Source organism: Balaenoptera physalus (genome assembly GCF_965194825.1).
Source record: "Balaenoptera physalus genome assembly, chromosome: 18".
Classification (NCBI taxonomy): domain Eukaryota; kingdom Metazoa; phylum Chordata; class Mammalia; order Artiodactyla; family Balaenopteridae; genus Balaenoptera; species Balaenoptera physalus.
In genome coordinates this window covers 14904257-14920988 of record NC_138899.1, presented here as the reverse complement: position 1 = coordinate 14920988, position 16732 = coordinate 14904257, and the positions used below count along the sequence as shown (strand labels likewise).

Sequence of the window (16732 nt, the reverse complement as noted above, 5' to 3'; positions counted from 1 at the left end):
AACAGATTAGGGATGGAGCCTTAAATTCCCTCTCCCTGGAAGATTCTGGATGCAGAACCTAACCTCATGTAAACATCTGCTATCCTCCTCTCCTGCATCATCATGGCATCTGAGTCTGGAGGGGCTACAGACCTGCTCTGAATGACTTACAAGTACCACAAAGGGTTTTAATCAGAATTCCATGAGACATATCGTACTTCCAAGAAAAACCTATATGAACACAAGTCCTGAGGTTCCAGCTAAACGGGGGGAGGGGGGAGCCTTATGAGAGGTTACTAGGAAAAGCAGAGTGAACAAGAAAGGTAGAGTTGGATTCCTTATGCAAACCCAATCTCCACTGACAAGATTCTTTTGTGATTTAGAGCCAACCTTCTCTTCCAGGCACAGAGAAGGAGAGGCCCTTACAAATGGAGTTATCAATGTAAATGTCCCTGTGTCTATTTTTCAAAAAAAGTCAGCTCAAAATAATCTTTACTCCAGAAAGCCATATTCTAGGGTGCTGCATTCTGCTACCTTTCGACACTATTCTGTTTTTCTATTTTTGAAATGTTCTTTAAAATCTTCAGGGGGAAAAAAACCCAAAAAAAACCCCAAAAAACCGCACTGCAGGAAGCAGCTGAAAGAGGAGCACAGAGCTGTTATCTGAAAAAAAAGTTGTTCTCATAAAGTCTTGGCTCTGCAAGCCTTCACTGGAAGCTGTGGCAGGAGAGGAAGCCTCAGGACAGAATGCAAAGAACACTGGCCTAGGAATCAGAACGCTGTGCTTCAGAACCCAGGTCTGCCACCTGCAAGCCACATGACCCCCTAAGCCCATCATGTGCCCTCCTGCACCTCCAGGACCTTGTCTGTGGAAATACTTGCCTCGTCTACCTCAGAGGAATCCTGGGACAGCTAAATGAAATACAACAAACAGCTCAAAGTGCTCTGAAACCAGCATAAAAACAAGTGTAAGCTATGATCACTTTATTTTCCAGAAGTTCTGGGAAGAGACCTATTCTATTCTGAATGGCAGAGGCTGGTTTCACAAAGGGCTTGGAAAACTCATTGCTTCTTACAGGAGATCGTAGCAGAACAAGCACTCTTGAGAAGTCATTCATAAAAGCCAACTTTTCTGGAAAGTAATAAAAAGTTTCGGTTCTAAGCAGATTTTTAAAATTTGAACCATTGTAAATGCAGTCTTGTAAAAATGAGTCACCTACTTGCCTGACTTCTTAAAAAACGACGGGTTGAGAAGGGTGGGGGGATGAGTGAAATAGGTGAAGGAGATTAAAAGGTACAATCTCACAGTTATAATATAAATAAGGCAAGAGAATGTAACGTAGAGCACAGGAAATAGAGTCAATAATATTGGAAAACGTTCTATGGTGACAGAGGGTAACTAGACTTACGGGGCTGATCATTCTGTAATGTATAGAAATATTTAATCACTACGTTGTATACCTGAAGCTAATATAATATTGTAAGTCAATCATGCTTCAATTTTTTAAAAACTTTTGTTATAATAAAAACTTGCATATGTTTTAAAAAAAGGAAAGAAAATGGATTGAAAAGCATCACCCTCATTGATGACTCAAGGTCATCACTATGGGTGCTACTGATATCTAATGGCTAATGCCTACACTCAAGAACCAGCAGGCTGCACACAGCAGGTCTGCTCTGCAGGTCCCCCGTATCCTTTGCTCAATGCTCCCTCTACCTCTCCCTTGCTGTGTGGCCCTCAGTGGTTGCTCACGGCCCACAGTATCTTTACCACCAGCAGCCACTCCTCAGTCTTCTGGGTTGAGTGGAAGTGAGAGACACATGGAAGGAAGTGTTGGGAAATAAATGCAAAGGCCCACTACAGCTCTGAGGGAACCAGAGGATTCTGCTTACTTCCCATCCATCAGCTGAGTTCCAGAGTAAGTTTAAACAAACATGTGCCTTCCTACAGGCTCCACCTGGACCACAGACAATCAGCAAAAGTGGCCTCAGACAAAGGCCAAATGAGGCCTTTCTACGGGTAAGGCGGGGGCCGTTTCTAAGGGTCCCGGGAATAATACATAACCCCCCAGGCCACTCCTCCCCTCTCAGGGGAAGGGACTGGGCGAACCCACCCTTGCTCTCTGAGGTCACCCCACTTACACACCAGCAAGCAGGCAGAGACCTCATCTCGCAGGGAGAAGACCCCTGGTGACCTGGGGAGGCAGCCTCTGTGTCTCTGGCCCAGGCAGAGGCTTCAGGCTCCTCCTCTCCACCCTGAGGGCCCTGGGCAGGCAGAGACCTGTCCTCCCCACCTGCGGTCCCTGGGAAGGTGCACACAGGGGCCAGGCGTGCTGGGAACTCGCCGGTTGTTCTGTTCTAGTTAGGGGCGGCCTGCAAGCGCTCCATGTTCAACATCAGTCTGGTACTTGTTTCTCCAAGCATTATGATCACTCCTCAATTTTCAGAGGACAGAGGTTTCCATACTTCGAAATCCTAATCCCGAAAGCCTCGCCCTGGACTGGAGTCACCTGCCTCTTCCCGCTGGTGCTGCCAGTAGCGCGGGGACGCCCCACCGGCACCGTGGGTGGTCACAGCACACTGCCTGGGAATCACGAATGAGCCAAGAGGCATTCTGTGCACCAGAGGAATTAAAAGAGGCCCGGAGGTCACAAAGGAAACATCTGCGTTTTAGAGAATCCTGGACTGAGTACTGAGTATACATCTTCCACTATCTAAAATACAAAGACCGGGGACTTCCCTGGTGGCGCAGTGGTTAAGACTCTGCGTTCCCCATGCAGGGGGCCCAGGTTCGATCTCTGGTCAGGGAACTAGATCCCACATGCATGCCCCAAAAAAGAGTTCGCATGCCAGTGGTTAAGAATCCACCTGCCAGTGCAGGGGACACGGGTTCGAGCCCTGGTCCGGGAAGATCCCACAGGCCGCGGAACAACTCAGTCCGTGCGCCACAACTACTGAGCCTGCGCTGTACAGCCCGCAAGCCACAACTACTGAGCCCATGTGCCACAACTACTGACGCCCGAGCACCTAGAGGCTGTGCTCCGCAAGAAAAGCCATGACAATGAGAGGCCCCCGCACTGCAACAAAAGAGTAGCCCCCGCTCCCCGCAACTAGAGAAAGCCCGCATGCAGCAATGAAGACCCAATGCAGTCAAAAATAAATAAATAAATAAATAAATAAATTTGTTGTTGGGGGGGAAGAGTTCGCATGTCACAACTAAGGAGCCCACCTGCTGCAACCAAATAAATAAATATTTTTAAAAAATAAAATAAAATACAAAGACCAGCAAGCAGCATAGATGATCACAAAATGGGAAGTTGCTTCATAAAATCAATTATTTAACTAACATTTATTGCATCTAACTCAGTAGTTTTAATCACTGAAAACCCAAAACAGCACCTGAAAATGAGTTTTAAAATGTGACAGATCCTTATTAGCTTTGTCATAAGGAATGATTATTAACTTCTCCAAAACAGCAGTATGTCAAAAGGCAAGTCTAGGAAAACAGGAGTATTTGTGTTGGATTTCAGGCTTCTTTTGACTGCCAGTAAAGTTCAGTGTTTACTTCTCCTTGAGCCTTAACGGCCCTCAACTCCCTGAACTCCACTGCATCAGGACTAAGGGTTCTGCGAGTTATTATCCTAAGGACACAAATTTAGAATGAGCACCGTACGCCAGTCACAACACTCACCTAGGGAATAGAGACCCCTGTCTGGTTTTATACTGTGAACCACCATGAGCTCTGCCACTTATTATCCTAACGAGTCCAGCTGGCCCTACCCAGCTATCACCCTAAGACCTCAGGCCCGGGGCACACCTGTGTGTGGGAAAGTGTATTCAGACAACAGAACAGGAGAACTGCTCCACACCCCAGTAACTGACCTGGGATTCTGATTCTCACTGAGCAAATGCAACCCCATATTCACAGGGATGCAAGTTCTCAGCGAGCTCTCAGCAAGCAACTGGGCACTCTTACTAAAAAACAACATGGGGGCTTCCCTGGTGGCGCAGTGGTTGAGAATCTGCCTGCCAATGCAGGGGACGCAGGTTCGAGCCCTGGTCTGGGAGGATCCCACGTGCCGCGGAGCAACTGGGTCCGTGAGCCACAACTACTGAGCCTGCACGTCTGGAGCCTGTGCTCCGCAACGGGAGAGGCCGCGACAGTGAGAGGCCCGCGCACCGCGATGAAGAGTGGCCCCCGCTCGCCGCAACTAGAGAAAGCCCTCGCACAGAAACGAAGACCCAACACAGCCAAAAAATAAATAAATAAATAAATAAATTTATTTAAGAAAACAAAAAAACAAAAAAACATGGAAGACTCCACCTGTGCCCAGATTATCAATGTCCCACCGTAGCCACCATCCAAGACCTACTACCTGCCCCCTGGTCCATCTCAGGGAGCCCACCTGGAATGGTTTCGTAAGAGTGGGGATGGACGTTTAGAACTTGGGTCACCGGAACAGTCACAACCTCATCCACGTACAGCCGGTCACGAGTGGAAGGTGGTTTCCTAAAGGGCCCCTCCTGGTCCATCGAAACACAGCATGACACTGCCGCTAGTGTCAAAGCCCTAGTAACTTCTTCACCCGGGAGATGGGGTCACCTTGGCTCCGCCCTCAGTTATGTTCGCAGCTGGCTTCCTGCTGCAGGGGGTTCTTAGCATCCTATTCATTATCCTTAAACCAAGTTCAGGATGCATGTGCCTGAGACCACGAAAACAAAGCTCTCAAGACAGGCCCTCCGGACCCTGGACAAGCTCAGTCATTGAGACGGACATTCTCTTAAGTCAGAGCGCCCGAAATGGAACCTCAGTCCGTCCTTTATGCTTCGTGTGACCACAGGCACACTGTGTAACTACTTAGCACTCAGTATCTTCTTCTCTAAAATGGGGGTAATATAATACCTATGACTTTGTTGACTCAGCCAAAGAAATAATACTAATATCACGTATAAAGTGCTTACAGCAGTTCTGATACATAGTATTTTTCAAGAACTTAATATTTTTATTACCACACTAATGGTACTGCAGTCACCACCACCAGTGCTACTGAGTAGGAGCCCCTGTTACTGGTACTAGTACTTCTAGTACTACTACTGAGATGAGCCCGCACGTTTGCCAGGTCCTCTACTCCCCCCTTTTCTGCCATGACCGCCCAACAACCAACCTCCTGAGAGAGGGGCCAGGGCTCTACCCGGTGCACCTTATGCAGCCCCCAGGCCTGCTCTTCCTGGACCCCTAGCAGGAAGTATTACCGGGGCTGGACAACTTCGGAATCAAAGCTCCCAGCACCCCAGTGAGGCCGATTCCCTCTCAGGAAGAATCCCAGTTCCTGTGGCCTCCCCCTCTGTGTCTGCTTCTTCCATAAGCTGCCACAGCAAAGACCTGGAGCTCATATTAGGATGGGATCCATCTAAAGTTTAGTGACCCCACCCAAGGAGCCAACAGTGCAGGACAGCATGGAAAACCTGCAGCTCGGTCCAAACCCAGCCACATGGGCCACGCTTTGAGACCCACCTGCCTTCAACTTCTTCAGCATCTGGTACCAAAGAGAAACTAGAGAACCAGGGACAGCAGAGAAAGGCCTGCTTCAGGATATGATCCAACACTAAACCTGAGGCCACTCATCTCTGCTCACCCCAAACCAGGCACCCGGCATGAGCTGCAGGTACACCTTGAAGCCCCAAGGTTCCCGGACAAGCAGAATTCATGAGCGCTTGCTCTGTGAGGTCGGGAAATCCTACACACAAAGGCCACACCAGCTTGCCGCCTGTCTTTCAAACAGAGACTTACTGTGACTATGCAGAAACACCATCACTGGGACAGCTGTACACAGGTCAAAGAAGGGCTGGGACAGACTGAGGGGCTCCTGCACCCTCTCCAACCCCCGAGGAAATCACACGGGTTTGCATCTCCACCCTGCCCTTCACAAGGCCACAGCAGTATTCAGGTGGTCAGTGCTCTCTCAAAGACAGAACACGGCCCCATATAGATGTCCCTACCCTCTGGCACAATGGCCAACCCACCTGTGTCATCAACGAGAGCTCAATCTCCCAGGACCATCCAGTCACCTGTGAGCTGACAGAATTCTCTGGTTTCTCCAGTTGTGTGGGGCAGACTTCACCTACCCAGCTGCCCACTGCCTGCAGTGCCCTTCAGGACAACAAAGCCTTTTAAACAAGAGCCACACGATAAAAAAATGGGTGGAAGACCTAATAAATTAAACATTCCTCCAAAAAAGACATACAGATGGCCCACAAACACATTTTAAAATGCTCAACATTACTAATTATTACAGAAATACAAGTCAAAACTACAGAGAGATTTATCACCTCACACCAGTCAGAAAAGCCATCATCAAAAAACCTATAAATAAATACTGGAGAGTGTGTGGAGAAAGGGAACCTTCTTGCACTGTTGGTGGGAATGTAAATTGGTACAGTCACTATGGAGAACAGTATGGAGGTTCCCCAAAAAACTAAAAATAGAGCTACCATGTGACCCAGCAATCCCACTCCTGGGCATATACCCGCAGAAAACCATAATTACAAAAGATACATGCACCCCAATGTTCATTGCAGCACTATTCACAATAGCCAGGACATAGAAGCAACCTAAGTGTCCATCGACAGATGAATGGATAAAGAAGATGCGGCACATATATACAATGGAATATTACTCAGCCATATAAAAGGAACGAAATTGTGCCATTTGCAGAGACGTGGAGAGACCAACAGACTGTCATACAGACTGAAGTAAGTCAGAAAGAGAAAAACAAATATCATATAATACTGCGTATATGTGGAATCTAGAAAAATGGTACAGATGAACTTACGTGCAAAGCAGAAATAGAGACACAATGTACAGAACAAACTTATGGACACCAAGGAGGGAATTGGGGGCGGGGGGAGGCAGGATAAATTGGGACTGACATATACACACTACTATGCATAAAAGAGATAACTAGGGCTTCCCTGGTGGCGCAGTGGTTAAGAATCTGCCTGCCAATGCAGGGGACACGGGTTCGAGCCCTGGTCCGGGAAGATCCCACATGCCAGGGAACAACTAAGCCCGTGAGCCACAACTACTGAGCCTGCGTGTCTGAAGCCTGTGCCCCGCAATGAGAGAGGCCGTGACAGTGAGAAGCCCGCGCACCGCGATGAAGAGGGGCCCCCGCTTACCGCAACTGGAGAAAGCCTTCGCACAGAAACGAAGACCCAACACAGCCATAAATAAATAAATAAATAAATAAATAAATTTATTTTTAAAAAAAGAGAGATAACTGGGCTTCCCTGATAGCGCAGTGGTTGAGAATCTGCCTGCCAATGCAGGGGACACGGGTTCGAGCCCTGGTCTGGGAAGATCTCACATGTCACGGAGCGACTAGGCCCGTGAGCCACAATTGCTGAGCCCGTGCGTCTGGAGCCTGTGCTCTGCAACAAGAGAGGCCGCGATAGTGAGAGGCCCGCGCACCGTGATGAAGAGTGGTCCCCACTTGCCACAACTAGAGAAAGCCCTCGCACAGAAACGAAGACCCAACACAGCCAAAAATAAATAAATAAATAAATAAATTTATTCATTTTAAAAAAAGAGAGATAACTAATGAGAACCTACTGTACAGCACAGGGAACTCTACTCAATGCTCTGTGGTGACCTAAATGGGAAGGAAATCTAAAAAAGAGGGAATATATGTATACATTAACTGATTCACTTTGCTGTACAGCAGAAACTAACACAGCATTGTAAGGAAACTACAGTCCAATAAAAATTAAAAAAAAAAAAAAAGAGCCACGCCTCCCACCTACAAACCACCTAGCCGACCCATCTCACCCCCAATAAAAACATATTTATGACAACTCACCACCTTCTCCACCTAAAACAACCCTTTCATAGCAACTGCATCTTCTATCCCTCCTGCTCTCACACACTCACAGGCCGGCCCTGTCCCTAAGGCAGCACTAAGGTACCACAGAGAGCACGAGCCACCCAAGTGGATTTGCAGCGGGCCTCCAGCAGGCTGCAGCCAGAATAGGTAGGCTGACTGGCACTGTGCCCCCAGGGAGAACTGTCTCACTAGGGGAGCTTAACCCAGAACCTTCTGGGTCACGGTGGTCACTGACCTCCCAGCTTTCTGCCTTAGGTTTTCCCCTGCACATCCCCCTCCTACACCCTCTGCAAACGCCAGCTCCAAGACTCTGCTTTCAACCAGCAATCCACTCCCACAGCCAGGGACAGAAACCAGGACGTGTGGTGCACAGAATTCGTGGTGAAGCTGGAGCTCCTCCCCGTGGGGGGCTTCGGCTCTCAGTGCCCGGCCCGCTGGGAAGGGCCAGCCCAGCGAAGGGTATGCTCTTCCGAGCTCTGGGCAGCTCCAACCCAGGTGCAGGGTCAAGGGTTCTGTTCCGCTGGAAGGGGGAAGGTGAAGATACCTTCTTAGGAAAGCATGTATCAGATGTGACCTGGTCAAGTTAACGATTATTTGCTGAGCGCCTGTAAAATGTCTTATGTTGTTGTGGGCTCAGGTCAAAGGTTACTTTCTCCAAACCACAGGGCACATATTGTTTGAGGTTGCAGGGTTTTGTTTTGGTCAAGGATCACTTTCAGCAGTTATACTGAGCACCAAGAACATCCTAACATAACATGTCTTTCCTTTTCAGTGCCAGCCTTCCATGACACTATGTTTTTATTTTTAATCAGTTAAAAGAAAAATTGTAACCCCCTGGAGGTCCACTCCTTTTAAGGACCTGTCCATTCTAAAGGTAAACACAACCGCTGGGCTACATGTTTCCTAGACAAGGTTTATCCTCAGACCTTAAACGACTGGCCTCTCCCCACCTGTCGCATCCATCTCATTACTGAGCCACATACACTGAAAAGCAATGCGCTGTATGTAACAGCTTTTACCTCAATTAACGTAAAAATTCCCAAAACTAAATAGGATTTCCAGTAACACTTTATGATTGCTTTCGTTAAAGAAGGCTCCCGTGTAGCTTTCTCGGCTCTCAAAACTTCTTGATCCCAGTACCTGCAATGAGAAACAAAGCACAGTAAAGAACAGCCCCGCCACAGGTAAAACAGGAGAGGTGGCAGAGTGGAAGGAAGATAGGCCTTCACTACAGGGCACTCTGTGACTGCGCCACGAGTGCTGGTTAACTGCTTGCAGGGCTCCTGAAAGACGAGCGATACAGACCCTGAAGGACCAGAAAAACAGGCTCTGAGGGGAACAGTCACTGGTCTTGGATAAACAAGTTACTTCCAAGCTTCGTTGTATTCACAGCACCAAGAGCAGCTCAAGAGGGCAGACAGCATCCTCCAGGGACACCACCTCCGGGGGACGGAGCTCAGCATGCAGGGCCTTGGCTGCTGGCTCCCTCCCCTCCACAAAGGCACAGGAAACACGGGTCCCCCCGGCCTCCAAAGTGGGCTAAGCCCAGGGTCCGCCTGAGCGGGGTGAGCGTGCAATGTCATGGGCGAGGAGGCTGCAGAAGAACCCAGAGGAAGGTAAGACCCACTCCAAACCATTAGCCACACGGAGGAACTCTCACTCTTCCTTCCCCGTCTCCTCACTGCCTGCTACTTACCCCTGAAGCTCTTCTCCAAGGTGCTTGGAGCGATCTTCCGGAAGCACTGAGTACATGTCATCTTCTTCTAATCTGCGTTTGTGACCAATTTTAAACAAGGGGTTTAGCCACCTGTTAAAAATTAAAAGGAGAGTGACATATATCCAAACTACACATCTGTCTAATTAGAATCCCACACCGACGGCCTTTGTTTTAAAAAAAAAAAAAAAATTAAAAATTAAAAAAAGAGGTCTACAGAAATAGGTCTACATTTTAAATATATAGAGATATGGGGGAAGAAAACTAGATGCGTGTTTACACACACACACACACACACACACACACACACACACTAACTCTATATGCTGAGAGGCCCTGAAAAAAATGACACACTGGTAGCAAGGAGTATTCCAGCCTCCAGATCTTGGTGTTTTGTTTTTTTTAACATACACAGTAATAATTTTTTTTTTCTTCTAATGAAAACTTTTAAGGTCAACTCTCAGCAGCTTTCAAATAACACAGTATTATTAACCACAGTCACTATGCTGGACATTACGTCTCCATGACTTATTTATTTTATAACTGAAGTTTGTGCCTTTTGGTCCCCTTCACCCAGATCTTGGCTTTTTAATATCCTTCCTAAGAGGAACCAGCGCTCCTTGAAGCAATGGCTGGTTCCAAGGTTGGTTCAGCATGTGTTAGCACCTGACAATTAGCTTTTTTTCATCATAAGTGCCTGCCTGACATGCACCCAGCCCTTGACCCCAACAAGGCAGAAGTGCAGGTACAAGCTCATCCACGTGCGCGGGCTCTCCCTCCCTCCCTCCCTCCGTCTCCCTCTCTCTGGGGCTGTGTGACCCCAGGTGTGCTTTGTACCCTTCAGGACATGTGAGTGACAAACCTTGCCATTTCAGAACTCCCTCTTGGTTGTGCTGAGACATGTCTCACAATCGTAAGAACCACAAGGGCCGGTCCAGCCACAACATGGGCCCCAAAAGAGGAAATTTCTGTGCGGGCTGCTGTAACTAGACCGGGTCCAGGTGAGGAGAGCCCCAGGCATTCCCGGCAACAGCATCACTATCAACGGGCCAGGACCAACGGCAGAGAAAGTACAAGATGGGCCTGGACATCCTGCACCAGAAAATAAGGAAGATCTAAAGTAATCACAAGGACGTGTGCAAAAGACAGAGAAGCCAGCTTGAAGGGCTCTTGCTAGCCAAATCTGGGATACCTTAGGTATTAAATAAATGCCAGTGAATTATAACCCATTAAATAACAAAAGAATTCATGACTTTATTGCTTCATAAATAGGAGAGAAGGGAAAGCTGCTGCAGTCTAGAATGCAAACAAATACAGAAGGAACAATGAAGTCAGAAAATTATCAATGGAAGTTAAATCTAGTGGGTGAAAGCTTGATGTGAACCATGATATTTACATAATCTCAAATTACCTCTCCACAAATTACTTGTTATTAATGGAAAAAACAAGAACTGTACAAAGGACTTAAAAAAAAAATTATCCAAATCCATTATGCATTATTTAAATGATAATGATTAATATGCAGACAGCCCAAAGGTTAACACCATTCTACTCACTTTGCCAGAGTAAGGAAATTTCCAAGGCCAGACAATAATAACCCATGAAAGCAGAGACCACACTTCTCTCTTTTTTTTTTTTTGGCTGCGTTGGGTTTTCGTTGCTGCACGCCGGCTCTCTCTAGTTGTGGCGAGCGGGGGCTACTCTTCGTTGTGCTGCGCGGGCTTCTCACTGTCATGGCTTCTCTTGCTGCAGAGCACAGGCTCTAGGTGCGCGGGTTTCAGTAGCTGTAGCTTCACAACCCACGCGGGTTGTGGTGCACAGGCTCAGTAGCTGTGGCTCGCGAGCTCCAGAGCGCAGGCTCAGCAGTTGTGGCGCACGGGCTCAGTTGCTCCGCGGCATGTGGGATCTTCCCCGACCAGGGATCAAACCTGTATGCCCTGCAATGGCAGGCAGATTCCCAACCACTACGCCACCAGGGAAGCTCCACACTTCTTTTACTGTGTTATTCCTAGCACAATACAGGTAGAAAGGAGATGCTAAAGAATTCTTTGTTGAATAAATGAACGTCTATGAATTATTAAAGAAGCAGTAAGAGAGACTGAGCTTCAGATTGTGCTAACCCTGGTAGCTTGGCACCTCTAAAGATCCCCAGAGCAGGAGGCAGAAGACTGGATTCTAGTCCCAGCAGTGGTACTGAGGCCCCAGGGCCTCAACTGTCCCCCCATCTCCTTCTCCGCTCCAGTTCAGCATCTCCATGACCCTTAATATCTCTAGGTCTCAATTTCCTTCCAAAGTAAAAGTATAAATCTGTGAGCAACACCACTAAACAGGTTTGAAAAATGTTTTGCCATTTATCCTACACTTATTCGCTGCCGAAAACGCTCAGGGAGTTAACACTGCGATTTACCCTGAAAGGCCCTCTTTAAAAGTCTACTTGCACAGGAAAAGATTCTCAGCATCACTCATTGTCAGGGAAATGCAAATGAAAACCACAATGAGATGCCACCTCACATATATTAGCATGGCTATTATCAGGAAGGAAGGAAGGGAGGAAGGGAGGGAGGGAGGGAGGGAAATAACAAGTGTTGGCAAGGATGTAGAGAAACTGGAACCCTTGCACACTGCTGCTGGAAGTGCAAAATGGTATAGTCACAAAGGACAGATACTGTATGATTCCACTTAAATGAAGTACTTAGTCAAATTCAGAGAGAAACAAAGTAGCGCCGTGGTTGCCAGGGGCAGGAAGGAAGGAGAATGGGGAGTTAGTGTTTAATGACACACTAAGGCAGGATGAAAAGAGTTTTTCTGGAAATTGGTTGCACAACAATGTGAATGTGCTTAACACTACTGAACCATGTGCTTAAAAATGGTCAGGATGGTAAATTTTATTTTATATGCATTTTACCACAATTTTTAAAAATGTAATGATACTTTGCCACTTTCTGATTGCATGACCTTGAATTAGCCACATCACCTCTCAGTACTGGCCTCCAGCAAACGGGGAGAACACCTGGAGATAATAACACCTCCCTGGGCTGCTGAGCCACCAACTGAAAGGATCAGTGTTGCTCTGAGCACTACAAAGTCCCATCACACAAAGAGCAGCTGTCACCATGACAGCAATCTTGAGTAATCCCATGTGGGCCCCAGCAGAAAAATAGATGAAGTTGCTCAATTAGGCAAATTTCTTTCCCCATAGCTCTTGATTTAAGGACCCTCACAAATCCGTTCACTTCCCAAATCTGGGTACCATCAAGGCATGAAGGTTTGCATTTCCATCAGATGGCAAGCTGACTGACAGGAGCCTAAAGTATGTGTCACCACCTAAACAGTTAGACACGGAGGCCTGAGTCAGTTGGCACCCTGACTCCAATTTATCACTGACAGCATTGAGACCACTGCCGAATTAGCCATCCCTCAACCCAGTTCCAACCCAAGAGTCGCCCTCGCCACCATGATACTCTCTCCTTCCCTCCTCTCCCACAAGTCTTCATCCAGCAGCAGCACCTCCGTCCTAACTGTCCCACCAGAGACCACAACTCACATACTACGTGGCATCTCCACGGGCCTTGCGTGCCATGGTGTCTGGCACAGATGTCACTGGAACCCATCCAGCGTGACATCAGAACACCCACACTGCTGATGAACTATCTTGAAACGGGTCACCACCCTGGCTTTCCCGGAGTGGCCCACAGCCAAATCCAATTAGACGTGGGTGGCAATGTTCAAGCTAGAATCTTCTCTCCTTTCCTCTGTGACTTTCCCCATTTCTTAAAACTTGCTCAAAATCCATTTTCTCATCCCTGCTCTTTTTACCCACGTCCTGTTCTAAGCGAAGCAGCAATGCAAGCTGCGTGCCCCCAGCTCCCTCCATACCCTCTACCCTGGGGTCCACCTGGGTCCTCCCAGGCTGTGGGCACTGCAGAGCCTTCCTGCCTCAGAGTTTCCAGGCCTTTTCTGGTTCATCCCTGGCCCTCTTATCTCCCTTTCCTCCCACCGGCTAATCCCCTCCCTTCACTTCTTCATAGTGTCCCTTTTCTTATCACCACATGTCTTCCAGATACTTTTTCCCACGCTACAACCAACACTGAGAATCTACAACTACTGTGCATGGGTAACCATCCTCATCGCCTCCTCAAAAAAAATTTTTTAAATTAATTTTTATTGGAGTAGAGTTGATTTACAGTGTTGTGTTACTTTCTACTGTTCAGCAAAGTGAATCAGTTATACATATACATATATCCACTCTTTTTTAGATTCTATTCCCATATAGGTCATTACAGAGTATTGAGCAGAGTTCCGTGTGCTCTACAGTAGGTTCTTATTAGTTATTTATTTTGTATATAGTAGTGTGTGTATGTCAATCCCAGGCTCCCAGTTTATCCCTCCCCTCCAAAAAAATTTTTTTTGACACATTTGCACACAATTCAGTTAACACTGAGAATAAAACAAGGAGTCACAAGTAAAATATTACTCATGCTGACCACCTCCCAAGGTTCTGAAGGGATTGAAGCAGTATTGGCTGCAACTAACAAGTAAGGGACCTCACAACCAGCAGGTGATACCTTATCTACTTAGCACAGCACACACGGCCACCGCTAGATACAGGATTCAATTCGTCACCAAGATCCCTCTATGCCGGTTAGTGCCTGGTGCTGACTCACCTCTGAATATCTGGCCTTTAGTGTCTGTTCCAATCAAACGCTTTCTTCCAAACTATTAAACTTCTTCCCCCATGAGGGATGACAGAGCTCTTGCTTCCAAGTTCCAGATATCCCTCCTAAGAGTAAGGAGTATGACTGCCTACCCAAGCAAGCCTTGATGCTACTCATTGGGATTTGTGAAACCACAGAGCAAAGGAAAGAAACTACCTTACTTGGGTCAAAGAACCATTCCAGCAGCTGAATCAAATGCATGTGAACAACTAATTCACATTTTCTTAATTAAAAGGATGCCTAGGGGACTTCCCTGGCAGTCCAGTGGTTAAGACTCTGCACTTCCACTGCAGGGGGCGTGGGTTCGATCCCTGGTCAGGGAACTAAGATCCCGCATGCCATGCGGCGTGACCAAAAACAAGGATGCCTAACTCGAGGTTAAAGAACTGACAGAATTTAGTGAGTTATCTTGATGCTTTCACAGAGCGCTCAAAGTGTATCTATCAGTCCATGGGAAATAAACATCAATGCGTTTAGGTTAATTTAGGATATATGGCATCTCATACAGCTTGCAAAGCTGTGCCTCATGCCTCATCAGTAGTCTGGGTCTGCCCACACTATGTACACCTGATATTTTCTTTTTCTTTCTTTTTTTTTTTTTTTTTTTTTTTTTTTTTTTTTTTTTTTTTAGTATTTATTTAGGCTGCGCCAGGTCTTAGTTGCAGCACACCGGATCTTCATTGCAGCATGTGGGATCTTTAGTTGCGGTATTCAGACTTCTTAGTTGCAGCATGCATGCAGGATCTAGTTCCCCAGCCAGGGATAGAACCTGGGCTCCCTGCACTGGGAGTGTGGAGTCTTACCCACTGGACCACCAGGAAAGTCCCATCCCCTGCTATTTTCTATTCTAGCCTACTTCATTGCAAAAGAAATGCCAGTCATGATATACCCATAATGACAGGAGCATTATTGGCAGTACAGTACCCAAAAGGTAGAAGCAACCCAAGTGTCCAATGATGAATGAATGGATAATCAAAGTGTGGTACACATGTACACTGGAATATTACTGAGTCTCAAAGAAGGAAATTCTGACACAGGCTACAACATAGATGAACCTTAAGGATATTATGCTAAGTGAAATAAGCCAGTCACACAGAGACAAATACCATATGATTCAACTTATATGAAGTATCCAAAGAGTCAAAAATGAGAGAGACAGAAAGTAGAATGGTGACTACCAGGGGAGGGGGAGGGGAGGGGAGGGGGAGGGGAGGGGAGGGGGAGGGGGTTGTAGTGATGGGTACAGAGTTTCTGTTTTACTGATGAAAAGAATCCTGTGGACCATGATGATGGTTGCACGGGAGTGTCATGTCATTAATTCCACTCAAGTGTACACTTTAATATGGTTAAGGTGGTAAATAGGTTGTGCATTTTACCACAATTTTTAAAACTTATTTTGAAGAAGAAAGAAACACCAGTCGAAATCCACAAAATTGACTTCGTGCTGCACTAATGGGTTGCGAACTTACATCTGAACCACACTGGCGCGGACAGCTGCCCGCTGAGCACACACTGTCCGTAGCACCGTCACCTCCACAACAGACTGGGGCTCCCTCAAGGGCAGGATGGCCTCGCAGACGCCTCACACACTCCGTGACCTGCACGGCTCCTGGGACATGGTGAAGCGCAGTGAACACAGAGCCGCACGGAAATGACCTCCTCTGAGGAGGGCTTCCTCCTTCCCCAGCTCACACTTGGCTGCCACTCTCTGTCACTTGTTTTCCATAAAGTGAGAAGGAAGTGACACGTAAAACAACCAAAACAATACAAGTACTTATGTTGTAAAGGCCAACGCCCCACGGAGCCGTGTGCCTGACCTGACCCAGGGAACCCCACGCTTCCAGGAGGGCTCACGGATGCCCCAGGAGTGCACAAGGCCACAGAAACACTGGCACATCTTCCTGGAAGTTTTATTAAACTATGGGGCATGCTTAAAAAAAAAAAAACAAAAAAAGACTCAACACTGAATGAAGAGAACTGGCAAAGACGTGCCATGGCCTCTACAGGTTCTTCTGTCGGGGAGTGTTTACAGGTAGGCAGGGATGGGGCTAGAAAACAGAACTGAGGCTCCATTACTGGGAAGCTGTACCCACTTGATGTTGAGGAAGTATATCTGTGAAGCCACTGCTTTTTCAGCTCTGTTCCCCAAGGCCCCCAAGAGGAGAGGCTGAAGGAGACACTAGAAGGCCCCCAAGAGGAGAGGCTGAAGGAGACACTAGGAGGTGTAGAGATGTTAGCCAAAGCAGTCCCCTGCACTCTCTGACAGTGGCTACTACTCCCCCAAACTCCTATGGCCAAGTGTCTCCTTGTCCTCTCCTCGTAGATGGCTAACAGGCATCTCCACTTTAAAGTCCAAGATGGGACTCCCGATTTCCCCACCAAAATTGTTCTCCCCATTCTCTCTGTAAATGTCAACCTCACAGAGGCACTGCTCAAACCAG

The 16732-nt window shown here is 47.3% G+C and overlaps 1 protein-coding gene across 4 annotated transcripts in view; it reads right to left on the bottom strand.

Moving 5' to 3' along the window:
* The window catches only part of ABCC4 (ATP binding cassette subfamily C member 4 (PEL blood group)), a 218850-nt gene that overhangs the window by 165016 nt on the left and 37102 nt on the right, over window positions 1-16732 (bottom strand). For 3 of the 4 annotated variants that reach the window (XM_082434600.1, XM_082434599.1, XM_082434598.1), the window contains exons 2-3: window positions 9559-9669; window positions 8882-9002 (exon numbers count right to left, since the gene is read on the bottom strand). In XM_082434600.1, the coding sequence (XP_082290726.1) occupies window positions 8882-9002; window positions 9559-9669 (232 nt within the window). Of the gene's footprint in view, window positions 1-8881; window positions 9003-9558; window positions 9670-10438; window positions 12105-16732 lie in introns of those variants that run through there. The other variant, XM_082434597.1, reaches the window with a different exon arrangement.